The sequence below is a fragment of the Onychomys torridus genome, chromosome 5 (genome assembly GCF_903995425.1).
Source record: "Onychomys torridus chromosome 5, mOncTor1.1, whole genome shotgun sequence".
NCBI classification, from domain to species: domain Eukaryota; kingdom Metazoa; phylum Chordata; class Mammalia; order Rodentia; family Cricetidae; genus Onychomys; species Onychomys torridus.
In genome coordinates, this window is record NC_050447.1 from 117,951,058 (window position 1) to 117,966,836 (window position 15,779).

At 45.1% G+C, this 15,779-nt stretch overlaps 1 protein-coding gene across 3 annotated transcripts in view; it reads left to right on the forward strand.

Moving 5' to 3' along the window:
• Positions 1–604: 604 nt before the first annotated feature.
• The window catches only part of Jarid2 (jumonji and AT-rich interaction domain containing 2), a 185,647-nt gene continuing 170,472 nt past the window's right edge, over positions 605–15,779 (forward strand). Inside the window, exons 1-2 of one of the 3 annotated variants that reach the window (XM_036187509.1) lie at positions 605–684; positions 1,486–1,686. In XM_036187509.1, coding sequence (XP_036043402.1) covers positions 1,642–1,686 — 45 coding nt within the window. In that variant the 5' untranslated portion in view covers positions 605–684; positions 1,486–1,641. Of the gene's footprint in view, positions 685–1,065; positions 1,687–15,779 lie in introns of those variants that run through there. The other 2 variants (XM_036187508.1, XM_036187511.1) reach the window with 2 other exon arrangements.

Here is a 15,779-nt window from a genome sequence, read left to right on the forward strand (position 1 = left end):
GAGGTGACACCGCCCGCCCCGGCAAGCGGCAGCGGCGGCAGCAGCGGCGGCAGGCGCCGCCGAGCAGCGAGTTCGCACCGAGGATTCCTCTTGGTGCGTGGCCCAGTTCTGCCTAGGACCCGCTCCAACCCCCTCGCCGCCGCCGCCCCCCGCGCCGCCGCCGCGCTCCGAGGCCTTCCTCGGGGAAGCCCGGCGGCTTTCTCTCCCCCCCACCCCCTCCAGGCGCGGGCACGCGCGCGCGGGCGCGCGCGCGATTCCTCGATTCCACAGGCGGTTCGCGCCCCGGGTGGGGGCGGGGCGCGCGGGGCCTGGCCGGCCGCCCGCGGGGAGGGGGCGGGCCAGCGTGGGGAGTTCCTCGCTCGCGGACCACACGCTCCGCGGGCCAATCCCGAGCCGGCCTCTCGCAGTGTCGCACGCGGGACACGTCCCAGCGTTTGCTGGCAGGGCCGGCGAAGGGGGAGGGGGCAGGCGAGCGAGCGAGCTCAGGGAAGGGAGTTGAGTGACAGGCGGTGCGGGGCACGCTGGGAATTGTAGTTCCCAGCTCCCGTGGCCATAGCCATTTTGTAGTCAAGGGACTACAACTTCCAGAAGATCAAGGGGACTATTCTAAGGTGCCCCGGGAATAGGCGGCTCTCCCCCGGGCCGGGCGTCCTGGGGCACTGGTACCCAGCTGCCCGGCTGCAGGTAGACGTGAGGGCAGTGGCGAGGGGTTTGCATGTGGCTGCCGTGGGGTGAGCGGACTGCGGGGGGAGGAGGGGGAAGGGGCTGAGGTGGAGCGACCGAGCGTGCCATGCATTGAGCTTAGGGAGCCTCTGTCAATTCCATGCCTGGGGTCGGAGCGGGAGAGGCGCCTGACGGGCGGCCCGCGAAGGATTCGCTGAGGCCTCTCCCGGGTCTGGTCGACGGGGCTGCGGGCGTCCTCGGCCCTGGGCCAGGGCTGGTAGGCAAAGGGTGAGCAAGCGTGCGACGGCTCCGCTGTGGGAGTTTTCGGCTGGCGAGCGGTGGGGAATTAGCCGAGGAGCCCTAACTTGTATAAAAGCAGAGTCCATTTAAAGTTGGGCTGGATAGCCTCCCTCTCATTGGTTGGGGGGCTTGGAAAAAAGAGACTCGGCGAGCCCTCCGCTGTGGTGCCGCCGCCGCCGCCGCCGCTGGAGTTGACTCTTCTGCTCGCACGGCTGCTGCGGCACAGACGTGACTTCCATCATTTTACATTTATCTTTCTTTTTCTTTTTCCAAGATGTAACTACAGATCAGACACTAAGGACCTTCCCGTTTCGCTGATGTAGTTTTTGGAAGAAAAAGGGGGGGAGTGAAGGGCGTCGGTTTTTTTTTTCTTTTTTTTTTTGTGTCTCTGTGTTGTGTGTTTCGGGGGAAATTTTCCATTATGAGTGTTTTACTAAAGTGAATTTTTCTTGTTTGCTTCGTTCGTCTTTGGCTTTTTATTTTTTTTTCTTTTATCCTTCTCAATTTCGGATTTATTTCAAGGCGAATCTGGCTTTGGGGGAAGAGGAAGAAAAGTCGGATTACAAGATCAACTACCACCAACAATAAAAACCACCAGGATATTTTTTTGCAAATTTCTGACGGCTTTAAATTCATGAAGCAATTGTCCCCTTTTGCAATCACCATTTGGATCTCAGAATGAGCAAGGAAAGACCCAAGAGGAATATCATCCAGAAGAAATACGTAAGTGCTCTTCACAACACATCCTTTGGCTTGCAGTTTGAAGCAATGGTTGCGAATGTCAAGTTTATAGATAATTCTGCAGCTCAAGGGTTTTAAACATAGAGTCCGATAAGGCTGTTTCTTTCTTTTCCGAAAGGGCTTTTCCGGCAAAGTCAGGTCTGCCTAGTTTGGTTGAGAAAACAGACTGGTGTAGATACCTCAAGTGAATAAATTGACCTCGAATGACACAACATTAATGTAGTTTTAGATGAAAGGCAAGTGATTTCGGTGGAGCTTTGGGTTCTGTTTGTGGGGGCCTGCGGTAGCAAATCTCGGGCGAATTTGGCCCCATACTGCACTTCGCATACAAATGAGCCTGTTATTGGTGTTATTTGGAAAATCTTAAAGGTATGTATGTTGGGAGCCCTGTAAGTTGCAATCCAGGGTCCGATTATGGCGATCTTCTTGCACTGGCACATCCATTTATTATATGTGGTCGTTTTTGGCTTACCTAGTTTGCAACATAATCCAGTTGAGAATCATGTTACAGGGACTCTGCATTTATTGGTATTGACTTTAATAATGAGGCTGATTTTGGTTTTGTTTAAAAAGAATTCATGGTTTCTAGTTTTAGGGGGGAAATATAGCTAATGTTTTTTAAGTCTGTATCTGTGTGTGTGTGTGTGTGTGTGTGTGTGAGTGTGTGAGTGTGTGAGTGAATGCATATGTTACTGCAAATAATTTATCCTTGTTAACTGAGGTCCTGAAATTAGGTTGTAATAGTTAAATTTGTTTTGTGATGGTATAGCAACCTTTTGCTTGACATAGGGAGTGTTTTGGTTTTTTGTAGTGGGTTTTTTGTTTTTGTAAGTTTGGGGGGGGGGGGGGAGCAAAGAGGGGAACCAGGGGATTAACCAAATATGCACTCGAGTGATCCGGTGGTTAGCTGCATATGCTTAGAGCAAAGAACTCATTCCCCCCCACCCCCCTGAAAAAAGGCCCTTGAAGATGCATAAAGAACAATGCGATCGTATAAGAAAGTTTTATATAACTAGAGTCGAGAATTTGGTGTTATTATTTTCCGTTTCTGATGTGTGGAGTATATAATGGGAGATGACCTTCGGGGTAGTGGCTCTTTAAAAATTATATTTAATGGAAAACCTGAATTCCTCTTCCGGAGAGCTGATTCTAATCTAGACACGTAAACTTAACTATGAAAGAAACGCGAGATTAAATAATGAAGCTCAACTTACGAAGCTGCTCCATAAGGAATTTAAGAATTAAAATACATCCGCATTGCAGAGGGCTGGGTAGAGCGCTAAGGACTAGTTTAAAGTCGGTGTGTAGAAACTGCATGGGCAGAGCCTTGCCTTGGAGCGTGGACGCCTTCCCAGAACATGTCTGTTTCTGCTGTACCACAAAGGGGATGGGTTAGAACTTGGACAAGAACCCTCCACCCTATCCCGGACCTCGATAAGTTAGAGAGCACTGTGGGGTAGGCTTTTTTGTTGTTGCTGGTGGCCAGCGGATCCTGTCGTCCCAGCGTCCGGCCACAAGGATGTGGCCGGCGGTGGCCGCGGGAGGCAGAGCCCGAGTCACAGCCGCAGGAGCCGAGTCGGTGCTCTAGCCGAGCTCCGGACCCAGCGGGCCGGGAGGGTGAGCGGGGCCCGCCGCGGGCAGGGCCGGGGCCGGGGCTGGGGCCGTGGCGGCGGGCTCGCGGGCGGCCTGTAGGGGGCAGACTCTGGGCTGTGCTCTGGCCGGGCGGGTGGGTGGGGCTCGCGGCGTGCAGACCCGGGGCGGGCCGGGCTGGGTGAGTGCGGCGGAGGGAAGGCTGCCTCGGGCGCCCCCCGCCGCGTGCTGGGCTAAGCTTGGCGGCTCTGGCGTCTCCATGCCGCCCTGCCCCGCGGGCTCAGACTCAGTCTCGAGAGCAACAGGTTAAGCAGGCAAGACGTCAGCGCGCCCCCTCCCCGCCCCGCGGCCTCCTCCTGCCGTGCGTCTATGTGCTCCGCCCCCTCTCCGCCCCGTGCCCCTAGTGGTTCTGCCCCCCCCCCCCGTCACCCCCCTCCCGTCCCCCATCACAAGCAGCCGCGGTCTGTTGTCATTGTGACGTCACAAAGGGACGGCCCGGTGGAACCTTCCCCTCCGTGATGTCAAAAGTCCCGGCGGAAGGTTCCAAGCATGGGCTGAGTAGGAGCTGCGGGAGCGGGACGTGGGAGGAGGAAGGGGCTGTGAAGTGTGCGACAAACCTTGACCTTCCGCTTTGAGGTTGTTCCAGGTCCCATCAGGTGAGCTTCGGGAAGCCTTTTACCCCTCACCGAGTGCCCTTGAACCTTGTTCTCATACTACTAATGGGCTGGAGAGCAGGGAGGAGGGGCCTTCTTAACGCAGTATTGTTACTCCTCAGTTCCAAGTCTTGATGGTATGACATTATGAGACTCAGGCTCGTGTTAATGAAAACCAAGGAAACTGCATTTAGGGGACCTTTTCCTTGTGTGTTGGTGGAGTTGAGTGAGAATTTGGTTACTTTGTGTTGGGATGCCATTGCAGGAGGTGGCATGTTACCTTTGAAGGGGGATACTGCTGCTGCTCAGCTGTTGCTCTTTTTGGAAGCTTTTCACTGTCATTGGGGAAAGGCTGTCATCCTCTGGGCTGTGCTGTTCATCTGCCCACCTACTGTATCCTGGGAACCCTGGAGACTGGAGGACTGTATCCAAAGAACACAGGACTCTTGAGTCGCAAGAGCCACTGGATCTTAATGGGAGGACAAATGGTTCATGATGTGAATCTTCACTTTTCTGTAAAATGGAAAATGTCATAACTGCTTTTGTCACTTGACTAAATCATTGAGGTTGTGTGGGTGGAAGATGTAAAACAGTATGCTGCTTTATATAGAAGGTGGCATTATTACTTAAGCTGGTGGAAGACAGACAGCATGCTTCCTACAATTGGTCTCAAAAGCTTTAGATGTCTTCCACCTAGTTTATTGCCTTAGCAAAGAGTTTGAGAGTGTGATTGTATGTAGATGGAAGGCTTTGGGAGAAATGAATGTTGCATTTCTTATTAAATGACATTCTTGAACCTCAAATTGAAATACATAATCCTGTCTTAATTATATTGAGCACACTCCCAATACAATATCTTAAATAACTGGAAAATGTTGCCTTCCAGAGCCCGAATTCTTGGTCATATAAAACAGTTGCATGGTTGCTCAGTGTGTATTTTCTTTTTTGCATCATTTCTTTTATCATTGAATTCAGATCTTAAGGCTTGTTTGGAAGACACATTTACCTTTACCCTGTGGGGCCATTTCACCAGCTCCCCCCCCCCCAACCCCCAGCTTTTTAAGGGTCTAGTTTATCAAATGCTGGTAGTTCCAGCACAGTTCAAGATTATCTTTAGTTAAATATCTTTAGTTAAATATCCAGTCTGTGACCATAAGCCCTTCTTGGCTGCATAAAAAACTGCCTCAAAGATCCTCTGCCACCAATATGGCTCAGTTGGTAGAATGCTTCCCTAGCATTTACCCATTGCCAGGAAAATGACTTGGTGTGGTGCCTGTAATCAGGAGGTTTAAGCAGGAGGATTGATTAGGAGTCAAGGAAATTCTCTGGTACCTAGCAAGTGTGAGGCCAACAGCTGGGAATATACTTCTACCCCCTCCCCCCACAAGGTTTTCTCTATAGTTTTGGTGTTTGTCTGTCTTGCATCGATCTGTAGACCAGACTGGCCTTGAACTCACAGAGATCTGCCTGGCTCTGCCTCCTGAGTGCTGGAATTAAAGTGCCCGGCCCTTGGGAATATGCTTCTGAACAAACGTAACCCAGGCCACCCCATGACCCCAGAAAGTGAGTGAGGTTGCTTCATAAGGTTTGGAAACTGAGTTTTACTACGGTTTATAGTTGCAAAGTAAAATCAAACAATAGAAAGGTATACTAGGGCAGAGGTGTTTAGTTCAGTGCTGGAGTGTTTGCTTAGCATGGCTAAAGTTGGGGGGAGGTGGGGGGAATGATCTCCAGCACTAAAAAGTTCAAAGTCATGATTACATGGCATGGTTGGTACACAGCCTTTAACTGCCAGCACTGGGGAGGCAGAGAGACCTGTGCATATCACTTCCTTTGAGGCCAGCCTGGTTTACACAGCAAGTTTCAGGCCAGCCAGAGATACATAGTGAGCTTGCTTGTTTTTCCTTTGTTGAACAATCATTGTGATATTTTACAGCTATGGGGGAAGAACTGAAGTTATTCAGTTGCCTTGTATATTCTCTTTTTTCTAATTCATACTGCTTTTTCTTTGTTTCTAGTGGTTGAAAATCCTTCCCTTTCCCAAGGAGTCTAGGGTGGAGGTGATTTGTTTGAATTTTGCAGAGTTTGGGGTGGACTAAGGACCTTACACACATGCTAGGAAATCCTAGTTCCAAGCAGAAGCATCTTTAAAAACTGTCACTGTAGGTGTGGTGTACAGACAATACAGAAGCAATACAGTCAGGTTCATTGTGTGTAAATTTAAAATGAATAATAAGCTTTGTTCCAAAAGCCAAAATTGGGTTATTTTTTTCCAGAATTAAGCTTTGGCTATTTAAATTAACATTTTGGGTACAGTGTTCAAATCCTACTGATGTTACTGGCCCAAGTCTCCCCAAACATTCTTGTGTCAGTTCTAACTAACCTCTACCTGCCTAGCCTCCTTGCCCGTAGGTGCATAACATTCTGGTTATTAACCTGAAGCTTCTGCCCAGTGGGCAGCTATGGGGTGTGCTTCTGTCCTCTTTGGCTTCCACCCAGAAGTCTTGCCAAGTGTCGGTTGTTTGTTCCCAAATCTGGTTATTCCAGTTGAGCTTATACTTGTAATTACAATTAAGTCTTATGTAAACCTTGAAATGACTGTGGAAACAGTTGATTCAACTTTAAGTTGAATGCTTTGGAGGAGATGTGATAAAAGTGCTCAAAGAAAAAGGATGTTAAATTAGGCCGGACACTTGATTTGTGGATTCTTCATAAACACTACGTTGCAAGTCCTTCTTTGGTGTGGTGGTGGTGGTGGTGTGGTGGACTGAGTTATACCTCCAGCCTCCAGGGCACTCCCTCTTAACTTGAAATTCTCCTTCAACAAAACATGTGGAGCAAGTATGAAAGAAGTGTGTACAAAAAGACAAAAGACTGGGGACTTGGAGGGAAAGATGAACTGAGACCCCAGCCTTGGGAGGGTAAAAGAGGGCTGGGATTTCAAGGGTAGAATGAGGTATAGCAAAGGTAGAAAGAGGTATAGAGTGACACACTGTCTCAATAAAAGAAAAAGTTCAGTAGCATTTCTATGGTCATCATGACATCACTTTATAACTTTTTATTTTTCTATAGCCTCATGTAGCTCAAGCTGGCCTAACTATATTGTGTAGCCAAAGATGACCTTGAACCCTTGATCCTCCTGCTGCTTTCCAAGGGCTAGAGTTAGAGGCACCCACTGTTTTCTCAGCTAAAAGTTTTTTTTTTTTAATTTTACATTTATTCTCCCTCCGTCTCTCTCTGTGTGGTGTTTGGTAACCAGTGCCTTTACCCACTGATTCATCTTATTGGTCAAAAACTTGTCTGTCCCGCAAGATACCACCGAAGATCTTGTTCAGTTCAAATCCTTAAGTGCATATGCATTCATTCTGCAGTTCATACTGGCCTCAAACTCATGGTCTTCTGTGATTCTGTTCTGGCATTACAGACATAGCTTTCAGTAAAGCTGACTTACTATAAAACTGACACTTGAGCTGACTTACTCAGGAAGGGACGACTTACTATTTGCTTCTGGTGCCCTAGATTTGCCTCCAGTACTTGTGCTCCTCTTAATGAATATTTGTATGTTGAGTGTATCTGTGTATATGTGTATGTTTCTGCCTGTGTGCTTGTGCATACGTGCCCTCACCATGGCATATGTAGAGGTCAGAGGACAACTTGCAGAGCTATGTTCTTTCCACCATTTTGGGTCCTGGGGAATTGAAATCAGGTGGAGGCAAAACACCTTTACCTGCTGAGCTATTTAGAAAATACTTTTAGACAACCACACAATACCTCCTGTCCTTGAAAGCATTATGAAGAGAAGAAGATCCAGTCAAGTCTGAAGGCCACCCACATAGTTTACATAGCAAGGTCACGTGAAAAAAGGGGCTTTTTGTTTTGTTTTGTTTTTCAAGACAGGGTTTCTCTGTGTAGCTTTGCACCTTTTCTGGAACTCAATTGGTAGCCCAGGCTGGCCTCAACTCACAGAGATACGCCTGGCTCTGCCTCCCGAGTGCTGGGATTAAAGGCGTGCTGCACCACCACCACCACCACCACCACCACCACCACCGCCCCTCAGAAAAAAGGAGCTTTTAAAGCCATTTTACAGAAGAGAATGTCAATGCCAAAACATCATTCATATAGTTTAAAGCTGTATGTTTTCCTATGTTTTTTGGCTCAGATGAAATAGATGCCAAGTGATTGATCATCACTACCCAGTAGGGGAGAGAACAGGCTAGTCTGCAGCATGCTTATGCTTGATTGTTTCTTATGGCACATGGTGGAGCTACTCTGTTGTCCCCTTGTTTCTCAGAGTCTTCATTGGAAGATCCTAGATAGGACTGTGATTATCCACCCATACTTAAGGGTGTACCTGAGGGCATCATGGGTAGCAGTTCTCCAGGCTTCTAGAAACTACTTTGCTGTCACAAATCACCTTTGGTACCTTTTCTTACACTTGGACTGTTGCTCCTGGCTTTGCTGTTTGGAGACCATGAGTTCTGGAGGAAATGGTCCTTGGTCCACACCAGTGTGCCATCCATGAAACAGAAACTGTCTAGCTGTGTTAATGAGGCATCTTGAGTAATAATATGTAATCACTTAAGTCATAAGGATGTATGACAGACTGCATTAGAGAAGAACCCCACAGTAGAGTTCTTTTGACTTTGAGTTTGGTCCTGTAGGTTCTGGCCCATAGGGGCTGGGGAATTACAGGTGGTATTACTCCACACTCCAGGTGTGTTGACTAGTTTTAGGTCATCTGATACAAGCTAGAGTCATCTGAGAGGAGGGAACCTCAACTGAGAAAATGCCCCCAATAAGATCAGGCTAAGCCACACAAACACACACAGAGACACACACACAAATACAAATAAATCTTAAAAAAAACAAAAACAAAACAAGTTTGAGTAGGGCAGTGGTGGCGCACGCCTTTAATCCCAGCACTCGGGAGGCAGAGGCAGGCGGATCTCTGAGTTTGAGGTCAGCCTGGTCTCCAAAGTGAGTTCCAGGAAAGGTGCAAAGCTATACAGAGAAACCCTGTCTTAAAAACCAAAAGAAAAAAAAGAAAGATCAAGCTATAGGCAAAACTGCAAGGTGTTTTCTGATTTTAGGGAGAGGGCAGCCCATGGTGGTTGGAGCTACCCCTGGGCTGGTGGTCCTGGGTTCTACAAGAAAGCAGGCTAAACAAGCTATGAAGAGTAAGCCAGTAAGTAGTGTGCTCCTCCATGGTCTCTGCATCAGTTACTGCCCTGCTTGAGTTCTTGTCCTGATTTTCACTCAGTGACGATGATATGGAAGTGTAAGCCAAATAAATAAATAAACTCTTAAAGTTGCTTTGTTTCACAATGATAACTCTGAAGATACCAGGTAAGGCACTTACTTCATTCATGTACACTGTTCTTGAGTACACACAGGGATTTTTTTTCCCTTCATTTCTTTTGGAGTTTGGGTGGTGCTGGGGATTGAACCTAGGTCCTCTAGGGAGAGGAGTCAGTGCTCTTATAAACTGAGCCATCTCTCCAGCCCCAGGGGCTGAGTTTTGTAGGTGATTGTGGATAAGTCTGGACCATACTTGGAGCAGTGAAGTGGATGGATTGTGAGTATTGTTGTCAGTCCAAGAGATGACTTTCTGACCTCCTGGGATAGCACAGGCATTTATTTCTGTATTTCTGATGACTGAATTGGCCAGAGAATCTAGGAAGCCTTTTGGCCTCTATTTTACTACTTTCTTACAATCTGTGACTGGTTCTTTCTCCATTATGTTCTAATCACCATTTTTGAGAGATCTAAGTGATTGACTCTTTCTTGGTTTTCATTTCTGCCAACTATTACACCAGGTGCCAGGAGGAAATGAGAAGGGATTAGTACTGATCATGTGTTTTTGCATTTATCCTTCCCTAGGTTTGCAGAAAGGCAGAATGAATGCTGGTTGTGTTAGGCAGCAGGGAGTGTGCTTTTTGTATGTGAGTTGTCATTGCTAGTACATGAGCTTCAGTCATGAAGGGTCTTCTGCTTTAACTATATAGGACACTTAGATAATGGACCAGTTAGTTCCAGCTCTGATTAAACTTGGTTGTGTGACCCTGGACAACATGGCAGTTCCTTCCTCATCTGGAACATTGTTGAGTGCACCTTATGGGCTGGGAGAGCCAGGCAGATTTTTGATGTGAAAGCACTTTGTAAACTGCATACTGCTGCACAAATGCTCAAGGTATTATTACACAGTTGGAAATCACCAACTTGGAGACATCAGGCCTGCCAGCCGCCTTCCTAGCTGACTCAGAAATAAATAAATCTAGTAAGTTCAGAGCTGAACAGTGTATTTAGAGCAAGGCTTTAAAGATTAGGAGGTGATGTAATCATCTCCACCTCCATTCCCACTTTGCTTGTTGAATGTCTGTTGAATCAGGAAATATATGACAATTAGAAAGGATAGATTGAGAATTAAGATTAATGCAGCACCTAATCTGTCCTCACAAACATGTTTAAAAGTACAACTTGAAGGATATATTCCTTGAAACTGAAAATCTGATCATGATCTTTCAGTGGCTACTTGTGGTCTCCTGCAACCGAGTTTCTCCTCAGTATAGAATAAAAACCCACTTACCTGCCCCCATCCACTCGCTATACACACTCCTGGATTTAGCTGAGCCTAGCCTCTAACTTTGTAAGTTTGTATCTGTGCTCAGGCAAGTGGATTTTCTGAGGACTCCACTATACTATTTATGGATCTCATGGCTAGACTGCCATACTGCATCCACAACAGACTCTGGCTCTTAGTCTTTCCTTATGTGTAGCTGTGTAGCACCCCTTATTTCTAGGTGCAAAGGAGTACTTCTTTGTGTGTCTGTTAGGGTCTGAGTTGTGTTTTTTTTTTTTTTTTTAATTTTTTTAAATTTTGCCTGTGTGAGGGTGTCAGGTCTTGGAGTTACAGACAGTTGTGAGCTGCCATGTGGGTGCTGGGGATTGAAACCTGGGTCTTCTAGGAAGAGGAGTCAGTGCTCTTAAACACTGAGCCATCTCTCCAGCCCCAGGGCCTGAGTTTTATAGGTGATTGTGGATAAGTCTGGACCAGCGGAAAGTTTGTACTCGGAGAACACTTGGTTTATTTTGAGACAGGGTTTCTCTGTGTAGTCCTGACTGTCCTGGAATTTGCTCTGTGTAGACCAGGCTGGCCTCAAATTTACAGAGATATAAACTTGCCTAGGATTAAAGGTGTGAGCTGACACTGCCCAGACAGAACCCAGAGAATTCTTGAATTAAAGGTAATGGTGGGATATTTTCAGTACCATTGGGAGGGAATTAGTGTGGTTCTAGTGGAAAAAAATGGAGTTCACTAATTAAAATTTCAGACTCCTTATTTTAAAGCTGGGAAGCTGCCTACTGTTATGTACCAGACTCACACTTTGTTGGACAGCTGGGCATGAAATCCAGCACTTGTAAGTGAAGGCCTCTTCTGTTGACTTTGAACAGGTCATGGTGACACTTCCAGCCCGGTGTGTTCTCAGTCATCCATTGTAGCTGAAGTAATTGATTCATTTTCATGGAAAAATAAAAATAAAAATTCATACATATGTAATCCCCATTGCTAATTATAAGCCAGCAGCCTTTTTTTTTTCCCTTGTGAAAAATGGCTTTTCTGCTTCATATAAACTCATTTCAATCAGACAAGTACTCAAAGATAAAAATTACTGGAATTGCATACTGGATATTCTTCCACTTGTAGATGCATTCCCTCACTCATGTTTTTTTTTTTTTTTCCCATTTATATCTTATCCCAGTTATCAGTACATTTTTTTTTTTTTTTAATGGCTCTAGGCATGCCATTGACATAGGTTTCACTTGACTTGTTGCCCCTTTGGCTTTTCCACAGGTTTAGGGCTGTTTAAAAAAATGTTTTAGGGGTTGGGGATTTAACTCAGTGGTAGAGCATTTGCCTAGCAAGCACAAGGCCCTGGGTTCGATCCTCAGCTAAAAAAAAAAAGAACCCCGATGTTTTGTAGCCTGCTTTGTATGTATCATGTGCACTGACTCAGAACTGTATACCATATTGTCTCCTGGGGAGGGGCTGTGCTAATTTATGTTCTGTGCATGGTGCATGTTAAGGCCATCATCCAATTTGTTTTTTGGATTTAAAAAGACACTTGTAAGTTCGTAGTTGTCAGTTGAGTTGTCAGTTGAGTTTCTATTTTCTTGTCCTTTCTCAGCATTTAGGACTAAGATAAGAAATGTGAAAGTATTGAAACACAAAATTACTCTTAAGAACACAATGTGTTATTAGACGCAAGGGCTTTTTTTAATACTGAAGGGAAGAGAGAGCTTGTATAATAGTACATTTTGAGTGTTTATGAGGTCCTTTCATTTGTGAATAAATGGGAGATACTTAAGTATTAAAATGACCTGGAATCATTGTTTGTACTTGTGATTTCAGTCCAGTTTGTAGGGTGGCCTTTGTACCCTTCTTGGGGCTGAGTGAGCTTCAGAGCTTGATCAGTTTAACTGTTTACTGTGTTTGCTCTCATTGAGAGAATCTATAGTTTACTATGGAGCAAGGATGTAAACCACTAGGAAGAGAGCACTAGCTTTAGAGTCAGATCCGAAGGTTTGGAGTCAGATCGAAGGTGAAGATCTTCCTTGGCTATGTTTACATGATGGTGACCTTGGGCGATTGCTTTACTTCTGAGTTTACAGTAGGGAGAAAGAGCTCCTTCTCAGAGGAAAAGGAAAGGCTAACAAAGGAAGTATTAATGTCCAGACAGTGTTAATCCAAGTCCTACAAGTCCTTAGGGTACAACTCTCCAAATTCAAGGTGGAAGAAAATGTGTTTCTGGGTCATCACCATTACAGCATGTTCTAGTTGTTTGAGAGTGGAAGGAAATTCATGTGGCTACTTAGCATTTGTCTTTCTCATCAAGGCTTGCCTTTTCCTTCTTAAGTAGTAGGAAAATTCTGGGACTGATTGAATATTTCGCTCTTAGATGATATTTGTGAGATAGTGTCAAAGAAGCAACATTTCTTTTGTGTTTCAAGAGTCCTCTTGGAGCCAACCATGGTGCTGAGCTTTCAATCCCAGGGAGGCAGAGGCAGGTGGAGTTCCAGGACAGCCAAAGCTACACAGAGAAACTCTATTAAAAAAAAAAAAGTCTTTGGATGAACTTTGCTTTCTTGGGTGGAATCTACTAACTCCCATTGGTTTTGCTCAAGTTGCTTCCTTTCCCATTCTTATACTGCCCAAAGCACTAAAGCTCTGTTCTATTTTCAGATTGTAATGATGTCTTGATGTTGGAGGATGAAAGAGCCAATGTGAATGGAAAGCATTTAATAAGGAGTCATGGTCTGGGCTCCTAGTTAAATTAATAGCACATGCTTTTCATCTGCCTTGAAGGATTTTTGCTTATGTTTCCTGGCCATCAATGGAGCTGTGTCATCACACAGTTTGGCCCTTCATAGTGCTCCATGACTCCATCAGATGAAGCCTATCTGTCTGTCTATCTCTCTCTCTCTCTCTCTCTCTCTCTCTCTCTCTCTCTCTCTCTCTCTCTCTCTGTGTGTGTGTGTGTGTGTGTGTGTGTGTGTGTGTGTGTGTGTGTGTGTGTTGTGTTTGTTTGTTTTGAGAGGGTTTCTCTCTGTAGCACTGGCTGTCTTAGAGCTTGCCTTCCTTGACTTCCCAAGTGCTGGGATTAAAGTTGTATGAAACCATTGCCTGACTGAGACCACTACACTTAATGCCAGGTGCACTGTGGATTTGTTACCTAAATATTGCAAAGATCATGAAAACAGTTAATTGCTGTGCAGTTAAGGATGCTGGGGTGTTGGTAGAAGGTTTTGTTGACCATTTGGGTCTGTTCACTTTTTAGCTATTTACTTGGACTTTCTAATTATTTTTTTTTCTTAAAGTTGCTAAAAACAAACAAACAAACAAACAAACAAACAAACAAACCCCTCAAAAACCTAGGGTCTCCTGTGTAGACCTTGCTGGCCTGGAATTTAGAGATCATCTGCTTACCCAAGGCATTGAATGTGTATGGTACCACATCTGGCTGAATTATTACACTTTTCTTTATGTACGTGTGTGTGTGTGTGTGTGTGTGTGTGTGTGTGTGTGTGTTATTTAATCAAAATGGTATATTTTTATATATCTCTTACATGTCACACATACTCTTTAAAAGGATGTACAACATAATGAGCTGTCATCCCAGGAATAAATCCTCAACCTGACTAAAGTGCAGTTTTGACATAGAAAAATGATACAAAATTAAAATATGGGCAACGAACAAACAATTGCCCTCAAACCAGCAGTTGTTTGGCACTGAGCAGCTTTGATTTATTTATTTATTTTATTTTATTTTATTATTTTTAATTTGCCACAGGGTCTCTGTGTAGCCACAACTGGCCCGGGACTCACATTATGTAGGACAGGCTGGCTTCAAACTTGCATCCATCTGCTTGCCTCTGACTATAGAGTGCTGAAAGGAAAGACTGCACCACCACAGCTGTTTTTCAGACAGGGTCTTTACCAGCTCAGGACTGTCTGAAGCTCATTCGGTAGCTCAGGCTGCCCTCCACACTTTTACTAAGCCTCCTTCAGAGTCTGGGTTTACAAGCATGAGCTAGTACACCTGCATAGCTTTGAATTTTGACTAAAAAACTTTGCTCAGTAGTATTGGTATTGACACCCTGACAGAACTTTAATCTGCAAGAATTTTAAAGATTCATGAAAGTAATCCTTAGTGACGGTTATCTCCTGAGTGGCAGGGATCAGATTTCTATTTAAATGCCGGGCCCTTTAACACCCTCCCACCCCCATCCTCCAGTGCAGGGGGCCAGGCAAGGTCTGGATTTAATAATGAACTTCTGAACTCCTGTTAGCTTGGTTGGTGTTACTAATGAATCAGTGTTTTATGTCTTTAAAATTGTTTTCAAATACTCTGTATTGCTATCTCAAACTACGGTAGACTCCAAACCACTGTGGTTTTAACTAGGCTGGAATCTGAAAGGTGGCAGAGGAGTGAAAATAAAACCTCGTTAAATAAAAACATGTTTGGCTTGAGATTGAGTCGGGGCTCCGGGCACATCGAAGCCTTAGGCCAAGTCCCATGGTTGAAGAAATCAGGGAACACTTGCTTCTTATTCTTACTTTGTCGTCGCCCGTTCCCCCAGCAAAACAAAAGTAAAACTCACTATTAATTACATCATGAGTTTTTGTGAGTTAGTTGTGCAGAACTCTTAGACTTAGAACTTTTGTTTAGATACGAGAGTGTAATGCTACGTTTTGATTGTACGTAAGATAAATCATAACTTAATTATTCTAATAAAATGGGTTTTCTTTTGTTGCTGGTAAACTGGTTGGAAATATGAGTCTGATTTGGAATTATTGACTCTAAAGCTTATCTTTTTTTTTTTAAATTTTACATTCCCCGTTTTTCTTTTGCCTGCTCTAATTAAGAAGTGATGTATGACAATCCCCAAACTGACATAAACTGGGATGAAACACAGTTTCCTACTCATCTGGCCTTTCCCCCAACCTTTTTTTTTCTTCCAGGAGACTTGCTGAAGTTGTCATATTATTTCTTTGCAGAATTTATCAGAGCAGTAGGCAAAGCCTCCTGGGAGTATAAATAATGATGATTATAAAGAACAGTCAGTTTACCAGGGAAGGCCATTATCTTTGACTTGCAAAGCTCTCACAGGCAAAGAGTGTTTGCTTACAGTTGTTTAATACAAATAAACACCTTCATGTTACCTTTGTAAGAAAGTGTCCTTTCCTCCCCTTGATGCATGAAGGTCATCCCATCCCTGCAAAGAACAGATGATGTCACTGTGGCCAGCAAACAGCTTGGTTTTCTGGACAGG